Source organism: Typopeltis vanoorti, chromosome 4 (assembly GCF_054136105.1).
Source record: "Typopeltis vanoorti isolate ZY-2024b chromosome 4, IOZ_Tvanoo_1.0, whole genome shotgun sequence".
Classification (NCBI taxonomy): Eukaryota; Metazoa; Arthropoda; class Arachnida; order Uropygi; family Thelyphonidae; genus Typopeltis; species Typopeltis vanoorti.
The window spans coordinates 70,220,762-70,241,713 of record NC_143552.1 but is presented as its reverse complement, the minus strand read 5'-3'; the positions used below and the strand labels follow the sequence as shown (position 1 = coordinate 70,241,713).

At 35.2% G+C, this 20,952-nt stretch overlaps 1 protein-coding gene across 3 annotated transcripts in view; it reads right to left on the bottom strand.

The window, feature by feature from the left end:
• Positions 1-20,952, bottom strand: part of LOC150107396 (choline transporter-like protein 1) — a 135,618-nt gene that overhangs the window by 25,027 nt on the left and 89,639 nt on the right. For all 3 annotated transcript variants that reach the window (XM_090391263.1, XM_090391261.1, XM_090391264.1), the window contains exons 8-10: positions 19,657-19,765; positions 9,215-9,338; positions 3,321-3,368 (exon numbers count right to left, since the gene is read on the bottom strand). In XM_090391263.1, coding sequence (XP_090247389.1) covers positions 3,321-3,368; positions 9,215-9,338; positions 19,657-19,765 — 281 coding nt within the window. The remainder of the gene's footprint in view (positions 1-3,320; positions 3,369-9,214; positions 9,339-19,656; positions 19,766-20,952) is intronic.

Genomic DNA, 20,952 nt, shown 5'->3' with positions numbered 1-20,952 from the left:
TTACGCGACCCGTGACCGAATGTGGGGACAAGTTATTTCGTGACCGACAGTTTAAGAAGCTCTGGTCTAAATAAACATGTAAACTCCAAAATTATGAGAAAACTGAAAGTCGCACTAGCTTTGGAAACTAAGCTCGAGACGCTCAACGATCAGCACCCGACCGCAAGTGCGCCCGTGCCTGCTAACGAACTTCGTGAACTAATCACATCATCGGTACATGAGTCGCTCGAGGCCGAAAATAGGAAACTTAACGACGCTGTTATCCTGAACTTTCCGACAGAAAACGGTAAATCCCTAAAAGAAGACATCGGCAAACTTGCTGGAGAATGCAATTTCGACCCCAAAAGCATCGTCACATGCCATCGTATCGGACCCATAAACAAAAGAAAGGACGGAACGAACTGTCCACGTCTCGTGAAAGTGACCTGCGACTCACCAATAAACACAACCAAATTTATAACGGCAATAAACAACAAGCTAAAGGACACTTGCCCAGTCACTCATACGTGCTCGACCTGATTTAACCTTTGCCCAGAGAGAATAAAGACGTCAACTCCGAAAACAACTAGAAGAAAAACACCAAAATGGAGACAACAGTTGGGTAATAGACTACAAACAATCCAAACTAGTACAAAAACCAAGTGACGCCAGTAGCCACCAAGAACACCAGCATGCAGGCACTGCATAGAAAACGTGCAGCACCCTTAGGGTCAAATCCATGCCTTACAGAACCTTGCATATCCATTTCACCAGCATCCTTGGCCTCAACTCTAACCTCAACAACATCCACTACCAGCTGCAGTCCACCAAATCCCACCTACTCTTTTTAACCGAAACTCAAATCTCACCTCCCCCCAGCACTATTCATCTAAATCTTCCTAACTATACACTATTTAACTCCTTTCGACCCAAGGATGGTGTCTGTGCATATATCTGCTCTGACATACCCTACCAGAGAACAACTAGCTTGGAATCGGCCGACTTCGACCTTCTTTGGCTGAAGATATCCCCCCCCCCACCCTAGGCTCACTAAGCAAACTCCCATTATTTGGACTGCTTCAGGACTTCTGCAGATGGATTGCCAGCTTCCTGTCTGGACGCACACTATGTGCGATGGTAGACGGCTCCCTATCCTCTCACCATCCAAATAAAGCCGGGGTCCCTCAAGGCTCAGTTCTCTCACCGACCCTCTTCCTTCTATATATCAATGACCTACTTCAGTTGACCTCTAATCCAATACACAGTCTTGCAGATGACAGCACACTACATTTCTCCCTTTCATTTGACAAACCCTACCCTACACAACTCACTTCAACCCACAAAACATCAACTACCACTGCCCTTAATTCCGACCTCCAAGCCATCCTCCGATGGGGCTCAGACAACCTTGTCAACTTCAATGCTAGTAAAACCCAGTTCTGTCTTCTTTCTCAAAAAAAATAAAAGAACCATTTTCACCCAGCATTGTTTTCGATAACACTCAAATTATCGGACAAGATGAAATTTCTCTTCTCGGAATTACCATGACATCCAGCCTCTCCTGGCATAAACACATCACAATCATTGCATCCTCAGCTTCAAAAAAACTAGGTTTTCTCAAGACGCTACTTCACCTCTAAAACAGCTGTTAAAACTATACAGGTCACAAATCCGCCCAGCTCTCGAATACTGCTCTCACATCTGGATCGGGGCGCCAAAAGGCTCCTTCAGAATGCTTGACTCAATACAGAGGAAAGCAATTTGACTAATAAATGACCCATCCCTCACCAACTCGCTCACCCCACTTTCTCATAGATGCTTGGTCTCTGCAATTTGTATATTCTATAAATACTTTCACTGGAAAGGTTCATCTGAAACAGCATCAATAATCCCCCCACCCTGTACCAAGCCCATTGCAACACGTACAGCTGCCGCCCAACATCCTTTTATAGTACACCTCAAAACCCACAGAACAAGTTTCTTCTCCTCCTCATTCATCCATGCTGCTGCAGTACTGTGGAACAGTCTTCCCCCTGACGTATTTCCCAAGGAATACAATATACAGGCATTCAAATCAAATGTAAACAAGTTTCTCCTTTCACAACCCATCACCATTATACGGTACTAATGTATTATAGCTTGACCAGCCAACCTCCTGTATATGGGCAAACATTAAAAAAAAAAAAAAAAAAAGCTATTCAAATGTCCATTTAATTTTACAGGATTATAGATTCTATAATTCCAAGATATTTCAATTCTAAAAAAATTTCAAACCTTTCATATTAATATAGAATATGGTTATGTTCACTTTACCAAATAACAAGCGATATCGCATCGATAATTTGTTATTCTATTGGAAAGATCGAATTTCAAATTTTATCTTATCACTCTAGTAACTTTTTATAATAGATTTTCCATATATAAGGAACTTAGTCTACATCACAGAGGAAGATGCAGAATTTTTCCCCTGAAAACCTGGGTTTTCATAATGGAAAACGATCAAATAGTACAGAAGAATATACACGCATGCAATTAAGTATATAATTAGCCAGCCTGATTGACCGACAGCGTTTCTACTTTCAAATCTACAGACTTGGGGATTCTGATTCCACCGTGATATGGATTCTATTAAAAGTCTTTTGGTGGTATTGATTTTCATTGGCTAGTATCAGAATTCCCCACATCCCTTATTGAAGACAAGGAATAGACTGCAAAATTACCAAGATTGGTTTTTAAGAGCTGATATTAGGAATTCCTCTTAGCCTTCCCAAGTCACAAATGGGTTATAGGTATGCGGTATACTGCACAATTTCTGGTAACATAACATTAGACTGACAGAAGGAACATCATTATAAATTCCATTATAGTCACTGATTGTAGGACTTTTTTATTCTGGATCTTTTTTTTCGTTCCCGAGTAAATCTCTGACACAGGCAAGTAGAATTTTAATTTGTAAATTATTGTTTTTAACCCCGCATCTCAAAATCGATTTTAATCATGTCTTATTTTTATCCAAATGCTTTGAAAACCATCAAATAGCCATGCGCTAAGTTATTAGTGATGGCTAAGAGTCGAGACCAGATGCTCACTGATTTCTCAAAAAAAAAAAAAAAGATATTTATGAGTAAGAGAATTCCTCCTACTCACCCTTTTGTGAATAACTTTCACGATTTATTCACTCACACACACACACACACACACACACACACACACACACACACACACACACACACACACACAAACCCATATTAATGATACAAAAATTTGAAAAAATAGTATTAAGGGTAATCATATGATTTCGTAAATACTAATATTGCACACAAATCCCATTTACTACTTACTAGTTTTATTCTCTTCCTCATAACTATTACTATGAGCAGGAAAATCACCTGAAAAAAACATTAAAAGCGAAATTTAATTTAATTAAAGAAAATACAATGAATGCAAAATACATTGTTTTTTTAGAATAAAAAAGTATTTTAGCAGCTAGTCTTAATTAATAAAAATATTAAGAACCTCTGTAGCTTAGTCAGTATCGATGATGCCATAAAATACCAAAGTTAGAAACTAGTATATTATCTGAGTATGCCTATGCCTACACGATCAACAGTTAAAATATATCGGCTCGGACGTCGCCCAGATGAACATGGTCCGCGATGCGAATCGAGCGATCGAGATTAGGTAGAAAAGTGGGATGCCGAAAGTAAACAGAAACTGAAACCGAGAGAACTATTATCAGTAAGGACTTGGAATGTAAGGAACACTTTGGATGTCAGCAAAACTAGAATTACTTCTCGAGAAAATGAAGAAATATCGATGTTATATACTAGGACTGGTGGAGATGCGATGGACATCATTAGGAGAGATAAATGGATGCGAAGTGATATGATCAGGGCACGACACCAAGCACGAAGCAGGAGTTAGCTTCCTTCTTAACAAAAGAGCTAGATAGGGACTGTTAGGCTACCAGTCGATGAACGAATCATGGTAGCAAGATTTCAAGCAAAACCATTTAACATATCAAGAGTCCAGATATATGCTCCCACATCCCACATCAATATCCTCATCTGAAAGCACAGATGAGGATATTGATTTATTTTATAAAGATCTGACAGAGACAATAGAAACAATACCAAAAAGATATACTAATTATTGAAGGAGACTGGAATGCCAAAGTTAGAATAGAAAATGATGGTTGGGAAAGCGTCATAGAAAAATATGATTTTGGAGAAAGAAACGAACGAGGTGAGAAATATTAGAATTTCGTGTGGACCACGAGATGATAATCTGCAAAAGAAGATTCGAGCAAATTAGAAAATGGTCGTGGCGATCAAATGATGAGAAAACTAAGAACATGATCGATATGATTATGATTAAAAGAAGATGGATAACATCAGCACAGCAGTGTCGAACTTTTCAAGGTGCGGATATAGACTCGGATCATAGCTTAGTGATTGCAAACATCAAGTTGAAATTAAAAAGAAAATATAAATCCCATAATCAGAAATGAAGAGATATAACAAGAATAAGTGAAGCAGAAATAGGAAGAAGGTACAGAATAGTGTTAGAGGAGAAACTAAAAAGTGTAGAAAAAGAAAAAAATGCCAATCTAAGAGTGAAAAGAATAATGAAGACGATAGAACAGTACCAGAAGAAGAGAAGATCAAGAAGAAGTGGATTAGACAGGAAACATTGAAGTGAGTACAGGAGAAGAGAATGTTGAGAATAAAAAGGGATACATCAGAACAAATATAGGAGGAATATAGAAGAAAATGTAATGAGGTGAAAAAAGCAGTCAGAGTGGATAAGATGAAATGGTTTTAAGCCCAATGCAATAATATAGAACAACACTATGGAAAGCACAAAGCTAGGGAGTTGTACAAAATGATTAGAACTATTAATAGAAGGTGACAACCAAAACAGATCACAATTAAAGAATGAAAAAGGCAAAGTATTGATGAATAAAGATAAAATTGTACAGCAATGGACAAGATATTGTAGTGAGCTATATGAAGAATAGCTAGATTTAGATGGAGTCGGGAAAGTGATTGAAGATTGGAGCAGATATCACTACTAGGTAATAAGTATGGCATGGACATTTTAAGTATGGCCATTTTAAGAAGAGAGGTAGAAAAAGCAATAGGACGGTTAAAACACAACAAGAGTTCTGGTAACGATAACAACACTGGAGAAATGATTAAATATGGTGACGAAAGTATGGTTACAGAAATGCACCAACTATGTAATATGGTATGGAAGGAAGCGAAAATGCCAGAGGAGTGGGTGAAATCGATATCTGTGACATTATACAAGAAAGGAAATAAGCTAAAATATAAAAAGTATAGAACAATTGCTTTGACAAGTCACGTTGATAAGATGATGATGATGATATTGACGGAAAGATTGAGAACACAATTGGAAGCATACCTTGCAGACGAGCAAGCAGGATTTAGGAAAGATAGAACTACAATTCAACAGATTTTAACAATAGGGTTAATAGAAGAGAAAGCTAGGCAAAAAAACAACAACAACATATATACTTGCTTTGTTGATTTTCAGAAGGCAGCATCGACTAGATAGTAACATTAGCAGTGCTAGAATCCTATGGAATTGACAGGAAACTAATAGCCATATTAAAATAAGATATATAAGAATGCAATGGCGGCAGTTAAAATAGGTGAGGATTTGGGAAAATGGTTCAGAACAAGCATAGGTACCAGACAGGGGGGGGGGCAATATCACCAAGTATTTTCATCACATTTAGAAAGGTTAGTGGACAAAACCAAGGTGCAAAAGGAATATCAATACATGGGATGAGAATTAACAATCTGAGAATCGTAGATAACATTGTTATTATTGAAGAAGATGAAAGAGAACCACAAAAAAAACATTGAAATTTGTAGAAAGTTTAAAACATTGAAATTGTTAAATGAGGAGGTGAAAAGATTTGGACTGTTAATGAACTTGGAAAAAAATAAAGATAGTATTTGGTGAGAAGAACATGAAACAAAAGATAGAAGTGTATGAAATTGATATAGAAAATGTAGAACAATTTACATACGTATTTGGGAAGTGAAACGATATATGACTTGGACTGTAAAAAGGAAATAAAGTCAGGATTGTAAAGGGAAGAACAAATCTGAAGGCCATGAATAACATCTGGAAAAGTAAAGCAATCAGCCTGCAAACGAAATTAAGAGTACTACATGCATCTTTAGCGGGCACTGCATGGATCTGAAACGTGGGTAATAAATAAGGAATCAAGAAAGAATTTTGGCATTTGAAAGAATTTGTTACAGGAAGATTCTAAGAATAGGTTGTCTACAGAAAATCGCAAATGAAGAGATCTATCGGAAGATACAGCCAAAGGAAAATTTAATGCAGAAGATTATACAAAGGAAGCTGCAATTATTTGGACACATTTGCAGAATGGGTGAGGACCAGAAGATGAAGACATTCATGTTTGGTATTATGGATGGTGAGAGAATATAGAACCATACAGAGAATGGATAGACGACATAAAGGACTGGTATGGAATGGGGTTACAGCAACTGCAACACTGTGCACTGGACAAAAAAAAGGGAGAAGAAGTTAGTAAAGGAGGCATCGGACATCAATGGGCTGTGTGCCCATGTTCGTGATGATGATGATGATGATGATGATGATAGCAAACGAGGAACTTTATAATGACTCTATAAGTGAAAGTATTGAAATGCTTGCCACCCATACGTGGCAAGGTTTTCCCTCCAAAAACACTTGGATTTATCATTCTCTAAAAGACAAACTGTAATGAGAGTAGCAATTGACAGATATATCTAATTGCGTTATCATAACATGAATTAGGTTTATATGAAGCTAAGTCAGCAATAATTTTCCTTTAGCCTAAACCTTTCAGGAGTTAGAAAAAGGTGGTGAGAACAGATATCAGCGAATGTGGTAAATAAGTTAGTTGTTAGAGTGGATATTTGTAAATGATGAACTCAATTAAATGTATGCGCATTCATTTTTCAGAGAAAAACAAAACGTTGAAATGTTGAATGCTAAAAATAATACATGAAAAAACATGTTTACTGGAGAAAAAAAAAATTCTCGAGTTCTAAGTGAACAATTAAAACTCAACTCTTTTTTGACTGCAGTCTGCTGAAATAAGAAAGCATTAAAGTGAGTTTCAGTTAAAACATTAAGCCAAATGAATGTAAACATTTCTTTGTATTTTCATGAAATACTAGAAGATAAACATGAAATCATCTCACAGGTTCTGTGCATAGATTCATTATCTACATGTATACTAGGATTTTGTGTTTATTGTACACATATCGGCCACTGAATTGGAAACTTTTATTTTACGTGTAGGCATGCGATTGCTAATGCCGATCCTCTTCAATTCTCTGCCCATAGTTCGCGAGATATGGGTCGGGAGCAGTCTTCATTAAATGCTTCTGTCAATTGCTGAACACATACACACGTAGATCGGTTTAAGACTTCTCAGACGACGTTACTGACACACTGTCTCAGGATCACAGTTACGCTTCTTAGACAAGCAATGCCAAATTGAGTTATTTTTCCACTGATTAAACACCCAGTATACCTCACCTCTTGAGAACCCAGTGAGCACTGTGGTTTTCAAACTCGTGTGCCTCGAGTCAGACGCGAATCCACAATAAGCCTTATAGAAATCTGAAAGATCTTATATTTCTTCCGTTGTGATCAACATTAGTGACACTTACTGACCAGCAGTATCCTTAAATAGTTGCCTGGAACACGTGGATATGCACGAAACAGAGGATTTTTTATATACGTATAAAAAAATACTTGGTTTTGTATATCTGCAATAAAGGTTTCTAATTCAGGGGCCGGTATATATCATCAACGTCATCATAAATTTCCTGATATATACCCTCAAGGAGCGTTCAAGCTGTGACACGAATGCACGATTAAATTTACATGATTATTAATCTCCCGTCCACAATTTTCCTCCAAATTAGTTTATTACTTGTCAGCAGTCCAATATTATCATATCTAACATTTCGTGATTGTAAGGCACTTATGACTGAATTAGTCCACCTAGACCTTGGTCTTCTATTTTCCAATTTTTCTGAAAGTGTGATTTCTTTTCCATTAATACTCCTTACTGGTGGTTCTTATCTTCAGTTCTTTTTATATATATATATATATATATATATATATATATATATATATATATATATATTAGGATTGCACGGGCTTGAAGGTTTTGAACCGATGACAATCTTCATTAAATCTACAGGATACTGTGGCTTTTTAGCAGCAAACAATATGACGATTATATTTTTAATTCCTTTTTTTTTATTTCACAGCAGTGTCTTTCAGTAAACTGTAGAGTCTCAAGACACTACAAAACCCCTTGATAACACCAATGTTTTAGAAGTTTGTAAATTTCTCAAGATCTTTTGCTAAGGTTGAGGTGCTTAACCAATTCTTTCTACAGAGTTTTATTTGTGTTTCGAAGCTTTTACCGAAACACAATTCCCCTAAAAATCAAGGTCATATTGTATTGGTATAAAAGCTCTTCGAAAAATACTTTGTTTTCTTGTTATTACTTTTACTGTTTCCATAAAACAAAAACATTCAGAATGCATTCTGCAATAGAGAAGTTTAGTAAACAAAACCCTTTTAGAAATGTTTTGAATTAGTCGATTGATAGCTCAAATATGTAAGATTTTAAATCTAAGTTAAAAAACTTAGGTTTCTAACCCTTAGAAAAATCATTGGTAGAACACATAACACGCTTACAACAATACTAGACATGATTAGAATGCGAAATGGTTGCACTTGTCTGTTATCTCTTACCTTTATGTCTAGTACTCTGGAGGACATGAACCCAGTTGTCACGATGGAGAAATGTAGAGCTGGCTATCAACCTATTTGCAAAAGTTAGGGGATGGAATGCCGCCTATTACCCCGTTGAATGAAAATGAGTTAGAAGATTTATTGCGACCTATAATGGACTTATATTGGCTTGCACGAAATGTTCAATACTGAACATTTTGGTAGATGATAACTGTTGTAATATCTTTTACTGTAAAGTTTACAGTAATAACCTGATTCACAGATCACGATGACATTTCTAGAATGAAATAATTTTTCTTTAAGATAAACAACAAATGACAATTTTTTAAAATTTTTCCTACTCACTTTTTCGTGACAAATTTAGAAATAGCACTCGGAAGAGATTTTAGATGTAATTTTTACTTACCACAATGACAGCAGCACAAATGCCTCCCACTAACCAAGCGGTAACTTCTTTTTGTAATTCATCATACCGAGCATCGCTAGATGGAAGCTTTGCGAGATCTCCTTTCCTGATATACCACATGTACCTTTAGAGAAAATGTAAGCTTAATTTTAGGTTGACGTACTGTGCTGCATAAATAAATACGAAACAACAACTTTACTGAACCTTTTTGCAACTCTTTAATGATATTTAGAAAGGATTACTCCATCTACTTTTTTAGATTAAAAAAAAAAGAGAGAAAAGAGAAAAAAAAGAGAAAATTGAATTTTGTCATTCTGGCTCAAAGCTACATACCACTGTAATGCTTTTATTAGAAACATAAAGAAACAAAAACTGCAAGTATTTTCACTTTTTTCTCTCTATTTTATCTTTTCTAAATCGCTCAAAATAACCCACTGAATCCAGTAGATTTACTTAGTGTGGATGACTCTACAATCAATGACTAACATTGATTTTAATAGTGCGATCCGAGATTCCAAATGCGAAAATAAATATACTCATTCAAAACACAATACGTGTTTTGGAATACTGATTAATTTTTCTTTTCACAATGAAAAAAAAAACTTAAAGTTCACGTCGCTAATGTTAATTATCTTAACAGAAATGGAAGTATTTATTTATTTTATATGATTATTCGCACACGAGAGAAAGAAAGTTCAAGAAAAAGAAAGTTATTAATAGTGAATTCGGAAACCTGCAGATTGCACCGTTTAGCAAATACATGCGGAGCAAGGATGTTTCAATGGACAATAATGGACAAAATGAAAGAAGAAGAAGAGAAATTTTATTATGTTAGCTTAGAGTAGCCACCACACTTGCGAATACTTGATGGCTATTCCAAACTATCTCTCATGTCTTAGAGGAGAATAGCGGATTAATTTATACCAATTATGACAAAGCATCTACCATGAAATATTGCAGAAAATGTATGCAAGAGAAACAGAACATATGCATATAAGACATAGGAGTAAAATGGTGAGAGATCAGGCATTAATCAGTTTAATAGTTCTTCTGCGCTGCTTCAAAGATTCTTCGGGTTCGGACACCACCCGAAATGTGAAGAATAGTACACGCTCTGTCCAAAAGGAAACCGAACTTTTTGAAAATAGAAGACACTAGTGGCGCCACCCGCTGTTCTTTTTGTTGTCGAAAGCGGCAACCTTCATTAGTGTTGTATCAACTGTTTATGACATTTGTTTCATTAGAAGCCAAGTTATAGTGCCAAGAGTGATAGTGTGTTTTGACGAACGGTCGTTCGTCACGATATTCTTGCCGTACGCGACGAATTCTCGCTATCAATCGCTTCAAAACTTCGAGATAAAACTCACCATTGACCGTTTGGCCAGGCGGAACGAATTCTTTGTGGATAATGCCCTTGGAATCGTAGAAACAAATCAGCATTGTCTTTACTTTTGACTTCTCCAAGCGACTTTTTTTCGGATGGCCCTCTTCTGGTGGTCTCCACTCAGCACTCTGGCGCTTTGTTTCGGGATCATACTCAAAACACCACGCTTCATCACCAACAACGATGTTTTCAAGGAAGTTTGAGTCCTTACGAGCGGTTTTAATGAGGTCCTTGCAGTTCTGTCCAATTCGATACATTTTTTGATCGTCAGTCAACTTGTGGGGAACAAATCGCGAATTCAATTTACGAAGGCCCAAACTCTCGGTCAAAATGTTCTGCACAGTTGATTTTGAAACCCCTCAATTCATCTTCAATCAATCTCACGGACGATTTCGGGTTTGCTTTGATGAAATCACGCACTTTTTGGGTGTTTTCGGGCTCAGTCCAGTTTTTGGATGGCCCAGCTTTTCGTTGTCCTCAAGTGTCTCACGACCATTTGAAATCGCTTAAACCACTCGTAAACTTGAGTACGGGATAAGCATTCATCACCGCAGTGGTGCACTCAGGATTTAATCTTGGAGGGGGTGGAGCACTCAAGATTTAATCTTGGGGGGGGGCGAGTTGAATAGACGATTTGAGAATACACACTAGGCATTGCATACGAGCTATGATTGAGCATCTGCAGTGATCGCCAATACATGATACCTGTGATCTCCTCTGGCCTGGCTCGGTCAAATGAAGTAGCGCCCGAGCATTACTTCGTTCGCCTTGCGTTCACAGAGGCCAGGATTCCCGAGAGCTATATGGTCATCTTATGTGACCGCTAATTCATAAGTAGCATAGAAATAGAAGACACGACACAACATAAATTTAAAAAAAAAAAAAAGAATTTTAATTAGGAAAATATTTTTGGAAATTTTTCTAGTGTTTTTTTCCTTTTTTTGGGGGGGGGGACATGGCCCCTCCCTGGGTGCGCTAGTGGATCACCGTATGCTTTTTGAAGCATTTGATGCATTTCGGTAGACCTTTTACCAAGTTTAACACAAAAGTCAATCGCAGCTCTCTGTTTGAAACTCATTTTCCGACCGTTCGTCAAAACACACTGTAACTCTTGGCAATATAATTCCGCTTCTAATGAAACAAATGTCATAAATAGTTGACACAACACTAATGAAGGTTGCTGCTTTCGACAACAAAAAGATGCAACAGGTGGCGCCACTAGTCTCTTCTATTTTCGAAAAGTTCGGTTTCTTTTTGGACAGAGGGTGTATTCTGTGGTCAAATATATTTGTGAATAGCATAGAGTTAGAGGTGAGTGAAGTTGTTTCGGCGATATATATATATATATATGATATATATATATATATATATATATAGTGGTCGAAAGGCAACTTTTAAGTTGTATTGCTATGATTGTCGAAACAACCTGACCCACCTCTTAAACGACCAGGAGTTTGAAAATCTTCTGTACTTCAAGGATATTGAAGGAAAAAAAATGGACGCATAAATCAGGACTGGCAATTTTATGCAGCCAAAGAAAAACACCAAGTAAAATGGCAACTCACTAAACTGCCATACATAGAACTCGAAAGCTATGTACGTAGATTTCAAGAAGGGAGCGAAATGATACGGTGTCCTGTTCAGTATAATAAAAACCAAGATATCATCTTAAATTAACTATGGGCAGCTTATATATAAGAGAAATCTATATTGATCAATTAGGCTATGAGAGAAGTTATACTGCACATTGCAACACTGAGCCACGCGTCTAGCATCTCGCTACGAGTTTCAACATCTAGTACAAGTTTAATTTATTATTATTATTATTACACACGCAGAGTGTTGAGTGGAGACTACTAGAAGAGGGGCATCCGAAAAAAAGTTGCTTGGAGAAGTCAAAAGTAAAGACAATGCTGGTTTATTTCTAAGTCCAAGGGCATTATTCACAAATTCGTTCCGCCTGACCAAACGGTCAATGGTGAGTTTTATCTCGAAGTTTTGAAACGATTGATAGCGAGAATTCGTCGCGTATGGCATGAATATCGTGACGACGAACGTTCATCAAAACGTACTTTCCCACTTGGCACTATAACTTGGCTTCAACAACTCATACGGTTCCTTTGTGAGATCACATCAGATACCCACGCAACTTAACAACCTACCAAGAAATTTAAAATACATAGATAACTACAGAACATTAAAACACGAACTCTGGAAAATATACCAACAAAGTTAATATACCATTAACACTAATATACACATCACAAATCACCAGCATTCACTGCCTACATCCCATGCATAATAGTAACAATAACATAAATCTTCTTCTACTACGCGTTATTCCCGCTTCCCCTGCAAGGTCCGCATGTTACTTTAGATGCGACTTCTTGTTAGTACTACTCCCAACCGACCCATCGCCTGGTCTGCCGCTGGGGGGATATATTTTTGACTGTAGAGGCGTATGTCCATGGGGCCGGTTTGCCTGTTTGCGGGATGAAAAACGCCAGATAAACTGGCGGGAAAACCCTACTGACCGCGCCCAACTTGGCTATGCCTGAGAAGATCCTCAAATTCCTCATGTCTACAACGGGAATCGAACCTGGGACATTCCTTCACCAGGCATATGGTTGCGCAAAGTCACTAGGCTAACCACGCGGTAACAATAACATAAATAGTGAAGGCTAAATCCCACTCTCTTTATAAAAGCTAACCCAAGCTTTCAAGTAGGTGGGATTAACTCGCCTCACTCATCTACACCTAATCCTTATAATCAAAGAATGCAGATTATGTAACAAAACAGTCAGTAAAGTAAAAAAAAAAAATAATAATAATAAAGAAGATACTGATTATTATGTGATAATATCATTAATATAATATTACTATATAACATGAAAAAAATAATGTAATAAATTATTCTTCTTATTAAAAAATTATGTAAATAATGAGTTTACATTGTATGTTTGTGAGGATTAGGAAATATAATATTTTAATTGCTTTTGTGTAAATACTATTCTGTAATCACACTTTCTCAAACTTTGCAAAAAAAAAAAGTAAACTACAACATATATTATATAACTTGTGTAACTCTGAACTATACAACTGAAAATTATTACTGTGATTGTTATTTTGAAAAATAGCAAAACAACAACAACAACGACAACAACTATATTATCATCATTATTATTGAAATTTCATTATATGTAGCACTTAGTGCTGAACCTTGTAAAATAATATACTGAATGTTACTCAAGATGATCATTGCATATATGTAAATATTTGAGAGATCAATAAAATTATTATTAAAAAAATAAAAAATTATTATTATTATTATTACATGACACCTCCAAGGAGTCCAAAAACTCATCATGAGCGGGCCATTTACTCTACTCCACTACTCACAATTCCTCATTCACCACATGTAACACACGACTACCATCAACGCCATCTACCGCTCATCACCTCGGCAGACAATATTTTTTGTCTGTAAAATGCATGTGTTCTGAATTTGAATAACAGTTATTAATTCAGAAATATTTCTGTGAATACCTATTTTTATTTTTTTTTAATCTGGAGAAGTACATGAAAATGTTGCACGAAACTAGTAATTAAAAAAGATTTGTTTAAAAAATTATATTGTACTAGCTAGACACAAAAATATAAATTACTGAACTGCCAAATTAATGAACTTTGATTTTTTTTAGTGTCTGTTCAGAGGGGTCAGTTTGTAATAATAATAATAATAATAATAATAATAATAATAATAATAATAATAATAATAATAATAATAATATGGTTATAAAATTTACTTGTAATTATACATGTATAAAAAATAATAATATGGTTAGGAATAACTTTAATTTAGAATTATTTGTGCAAGTCATGACAATTGGTATCGTAAATATAGAGAGCGCTGAAACATGTTTTCTTTGATTTTCGTGAGAAGCGCATCTGTTTTGAGCTTGCTGTTAGTAAATTGGTATGAACTATTAGTAAATTTGTACTTAAATGTTTATTAAGTTATATAAATTCTGTACAAATGGAATAACGTATTTCGTATTCCGTGAAATCAACTTTACTTTAATGTGCATCAAAGCTGAATGCTTGAAATTTATGTGCCTGTGTTTATTTGAGTTATGTTTGTTCCAGTTAGGTTTAATGAGGTATGATAACCTACTTTCAAGGTAAGATATTAAGTCTAAGAACGAGTAAAACCCTATTTTAGTTCTGTTCATATTCGGCACGTATGCTTAAGTTATATTAATCCCAAGTCTTGAATATTATATTAATATTCATCTTTGAACTTTTATTATTATTATTATTATTATTATTATTATTATTATTATTATTATTATTATTATTATTATTATTATTTATAACAGGCTTTTTTTTTTCACTTTATTTGTGACCTGAAAAATACAGTGCAAGCCTACTAAACTTTGCTAATTTTGTATTATCATGCAAGCTATTTTTTGAAATAAATAACGCCATATTTGTATATTGACAGTGTAATGAAGATTGATATGTGAAACTGTGTATCATAGAAATTCTCGTTAACGATTACATGTTTTGTAGATTTTACGCCTTAAAATAAATAACAAAGTAAATCCTCTAACGCCATTTATTCCTCAAAGGAAGTAGGCGAAACTCCTTTAGTCTTAACTAATTAATTGACCTAAATAAAATTAAGAGCCTAAAATCTGCAAAGCTAAAAAGTAGAACAGAACATGCAAAAGAATTTGTAACACCTCGTTCCGCTACTTTTACGATATTTGTAGATCAAACGACAGTTCTTTTTTTTTTTTTTTTCCCTTAAGTCAGAATTAGAAGTGATTATTTCATACACGGATCTTGTAGTTGCAGCGGGAAAAAAGCAGATCAGTGTATTTTTTATTTGCAATTTAAAATTTTCTGCACACACATTTTTCTCCTTTAATAATTATTACTGGATATTTGCAGTAACCAGTTACATTATATATGGTAGTCTCTTTTTTTTAATTTCTGAAAAGATCGATAATTATGTTTTATGAGTGAAGTTTCAAAAACGTTGATGCATTTTGGTACCCTCCCCCCCCAGCTTCGATGTATTGCTAACGTTTTTATTAGCGTGCGCGACTCGAATTTTGTCACTGACGCGTTGGCTATTTGATAAAATAAGGAGACGTAAAACTTGAAAACTAAAATAATTACTTCATGTATAAATTATAGAGCCGGACGCGCATTTCCGGAAAACTCCCTTGGTGGATTTGATGAGATGGTAGTTGATGACATCTGTGGCTGACAATTCGATAATACTTGCTATGCAATTGTTTGTTCCTGCAGCAGACGATAATATTCTCAACTTTTTTTTTTTTTTCAAATGGGCCTTTTATTTCTCTATATTGTTTTTCAGTAGATCCACGTCATCCGAAATCATAAAAGCCAATTTTATTCTAGATTGCTCGCTGTGATTTTTAAATATTTTAGTTGTGAGTTACCTCTTACATCCTCCCGAAGTGCACCACGTTACGCTTAGCCACGTTAAACTGATAGCCATTTACCTTAGCCCATAACGCTAGCCTATTTAAGTCATCCTGCAAGATATCTACATCATTTGAATTGGCTATTGCTCTTCCCACCTTTTGCATCATCAGCAAACAAGTGGATATTTCCTTTCAGATTATTTCCAATGTCATTAATGTACAAATTAAACAACTGAGGACCAAGTACCGGAGGTACACTACTAGCCACCTGCCTTCTGCTAGACTCAGCTCCTCCATAAAGCACTCTTTGATATCTGTCCATCAGCCACCCTCTAATCCAACTTACCAGCTTCAGTTTCATTCCCATTTGCTCCAATTTATGCAACAGAGTTCCGTGTGGAATCCTGTCAAATGCCTTTGCAAAGTCCAGCGGTATCAGCAAACAAGTGGATATTTCCTTTCAGATTATTTCCAATGTCATTAATGTACTAATTAAACAACTGAGGACCAAGTACCGGAGGTACACTACTAGCCACCTGCCTTCTGCTAGACTCAGCTCCTCCATAAACCACTCTTTGATATCTGTCCATCAGCCACCCTCTAATCCAACTTACCAGCTTCAGTTTCATTCCCATTTGCTCCAATTTATGCAACAGAGTTCCGTGTGGAATCCTGTCAAATGCCTTTGCAAAGTCCAGCGGTATCAGCAAACAAGTGGATATTTCCTTTCAGATTATTTCCAATGTCATTAATGTACTAATTAAACAACTGAGGACCAAGTACCCGAGGTACACTACTAGCCACCTGCCTTCTACTAGACTCAGCTCCTCCATAAACCACTCTTTGATATCTGTCCATCAGCCACCCTCTAATCCAACTTACCAGCTTCAGTTTCATTCCCATTTGCTCCAACGGTATCACCGAGTAGGGATTTCCTTTAACCTCCCAATTAACCAACTCTACTATTACTTTATTATAGAAAGTAACAGAAAGTAACCATGTTGCCCCTTATGAAGCATCGTATTTCTGTCCACCCAGTCCTGAATTCTAATTTTTATCAATTTCTCCAAAACCTTAGCCACCACTCCTGATATACTGATTGGCCTATAATTTGCTATTTCTGTCTTGGAGCCTCCCTTATGCAGTGGAATTATTTTACCCTCTTTCCACTCTTGGAACTTTACCAGAAGTATATTTACTGCAATTGTATTGTTTTTTTTAATAATATTAAAACGAGTTGAACTATTCTTATACTTTACTTTACTTGAATATTATCAATTCGCAGCTAAGATGGGAACTTAGGGCTCGACTTGGATACTGATAGCATATTTTATTTTCCATGAGCATAGATATTTACTGCAATAGAATTGCAGTAAATATCTATGCTCATGGAAATAAATTCAATTTCATGAAAATTAGTTCAATTATTCTTATACTTGAATATTATCAATTCATGGCTAAGATGGGAACTTAGGGCTCGACTTGACTCTTACGACTCTTACGACTTTTGCCTGGATATTCGATATCGAACTGTACAAGAGTGATATTTTTACATTTCCAAAGAAGGCAATAATTCAAAATAGTGATTTTCAAAATATTGAACTACATAATTATCTGAGTGTTCTGTAATAAACACTACACAATCTTTTTTTTATTTAGTAATATTTTCCATCTAAATTTTATGGAGCTTCAGATTTGCTACTTTTCGTAGTGTTAACAATATATTTACATAGGGCAGTATGAGTGTAAGTATAAAAATCTTTGTCAGAAAAATTATAGAATTTATTATTGAAATTATTAAGTATTATTGAAATTATCACAAATGTTTTACTAGTTCCATTCTTTAAAAATATAGACATAGGGTTAAGGGTTTTTTTTGGTTGCTTCTTGTAGAAGAATTTTGTATTTTTTTAAGATATATCGTACATTACTCTTATATTCTCTGTTGGATCCGCCTCCAACCAGCTCTTCTTGTGATGGTTTATCAGCATGGTAGGTGTGTGTGTATTTGGGGGAGGGGGTCATGATGCATGCATTATGTCATTATGCATATATCATTATGCTCGGTGTTAAGGTTACTGATGAGGAAAAATTTACTATGCGCAATATCACCTCACTTAACGGAAAATTATGACCATCTCCCCAATCACCATATAATTAATAACCACTACAACGAAGTGCCGAGAGTCTTTCTAGAGTGTTGACATTAAGTTTGCTAAAAGGAGATTTGTAATACTATCAATAATCAATGTAATACTATCAATATAATAGTACTATCAGTACGTAGTAGCAAAAATTCTTGTCAATATTAAGTTTGTGTTTTATAAGACGAAAGAAAACAATATTACTTTTTCATCAATCCCTTCCTATGGAAGAACAATTGGAAGAAGAAGAAGAAAGGTTTCGTTTCGCTGCGAACCAAGTTCAGGTCTCTAGCTTCATCAGTTACTGCAGAAAATTCCCATTAATTTAATACTCATTGCTCAATGTCTTTAGTCCAAATTACATTATCTGCATATAATTAAATAAGTAAGGTACATAACTTATAAGGAAGGATCATAAAATATTCATTGCTATTTCCTGTCAAGTTGAAAAATAAATCTAGTGAAACTCTTAATTAAAAGCAATAATAAAACAGAAATACACAGAATCTTGGACATAATTCATATATTGTAAGTAAAGACAGTTATACATCCCAGAAGACAGACTGATTACCCTATTATCGGAATGGATTCTCCTTTTTCTGACATGCGCAGTAGTTTCGAGGGACCTCAAATCGGTGGGCGAACTATACCACCAATGCAGCTTATACCGAAGAAATGAAATTTCAAAACATCCCTCAACTTCAAAAGTGTTCGATTTTTAATGTGCGAATATATATATATAGTTAATTTTTTTGCTAATTAATTGACTTTAATATAAGGATTAAAATTCTGATTTAATCCCGTAATCGATTGCGAAACAGTGTTATGTTATACTGTGTCGCCATCTATCGGGTATTAATAAATTTAGTTTCTTTCAATTCTGAGAAGTCATTAGAATGGATCTTTTTATTTTATTTTATTTTATTTTATTTTATTTTATTTTATTATTATTATTATTATTTTTAATGAGGACAGTTCTGTTCAGGCAGTTGTAGAAAATATTTATTTCTAGCTTCGGACTCTTTGGAGGTGTCACGAAATAATAAATAATAATAATTATTAAGTGTACCTGGCCATCTAGGCGTTTTCCTTATTCAACTTTTATTCCAACTTTCCAACTTTTTTCCAACAAAATTCCAACTTTTATTGAAATATTTATATTTTATCACTCGAATTTTCTGCTATCCCAAAAGATTATTATATTCGAGATTTTCACCAAGTGTCTTGGTATTCTAAGCATTCAAACATAGTTTATTTTTCCGTTTGTATTCTCAGTACTTCCGAATCACTTTTGTACCTATAATTCTCTTTAGAAATTATCATGCTGCCATTAGAGGCCATGTCAACGATAAAAATTCTCTCTCTCTCTCTCTCTCTCTCTCTCTCTCTCTCTCTCTCTCTCTCTCTCTTTCTCTTTCTATTGGATTGCTCGTATTAATAAAGTTAGTCACTTACCAGACGTAGCCTGTTCCACCAAGCGCAGCAAGACTAACAAATATGAGAATCATCCAGATGATCACTCCAGCAAAAAACCTCAAAACCACAAGCACAACAATAGCCATTCCTACAAAAAAAAAAGAGAGAAAATGAAGCGTCTTTCTGCTACTTGATCTTGATTAAAAAAACATTATTGTAGAACTATTATAATACAGCTATATTGCCTGCTTCAGTTTAGGAGTGCCCCTGTTTAAATGTCATTATAATAGTTTATAATGAGGAGTAACATGGGAGTTTTCCCAGAAATAATATACATTATTGTAGAATATAAATTTAAGCTCATTTTTAAAAACAACCTATGTAAATTAAAATGTAATATGAACTTAGATTATATATATATATATAGCCTGTTACATACATGCAATATAACTATAAGGCAAAAAAAAAAAACTATGTTTTATCACACTAACAAATCCACTATACTATTCAGGCCGGCAATAGTAGTAGTAGCAGTAGTAGTAATAATAATAATAATAATAGTTATTATTATTATTATTATTATTATTATTATTACACGAAACCTCCAGGCAATCGGGGTCTCATCGAGTGAGACCACAGTCACTCTCACCACCTATCGTACCTTCTCCAATTTAATCACACTACGTGTGCTTACAGCCTAAAAAGGCAAGCCATTCCAAATACGCACCGCTCTGGCTCTATCCTCTCTCTCTCTCTCTCTCCGCCCTCCATAAAATAAAAAATTCCATCTGTTGGCTGTATCACCCATTCAGCAGTTTGTAGGTCTATGTTATGTCACCCTCTTCTCTTCCTCCTATTTGCTTGTGTCCGCATCCACAAATTCTCAATCTATTCTCGTAATCTACATTTCACAGTTCCGACATCATCCTTAACATTCCTCTTTGCACCCACTCCACTGTATTTGCATTAGAATCTAGAAGACCAGACTATATATATATATATATATATATATATATATATATATATATATATATATATATATATATATATATATATATATATATATATATATTAAAGATACCAAGGAATTATATACTTGGTTTCAATCCTTTGCCCAAGGAAGCAAAAACTATTTTTTGCTCGTGAAATATATTCACATCTGAGCTACTTGTATATAGAGGCTAATGACTTCGTATCACTTGCCTTAGTATGTATCCATGGCTACTTGTATATGATATATATGACTTCTGCATTATTTCAAGCTTGGTATATCTCTGGGTCTGGCTCCCACTGATGAGACCTCAACAAAGGTCGAAACCGGTCTGGGTAGCGATA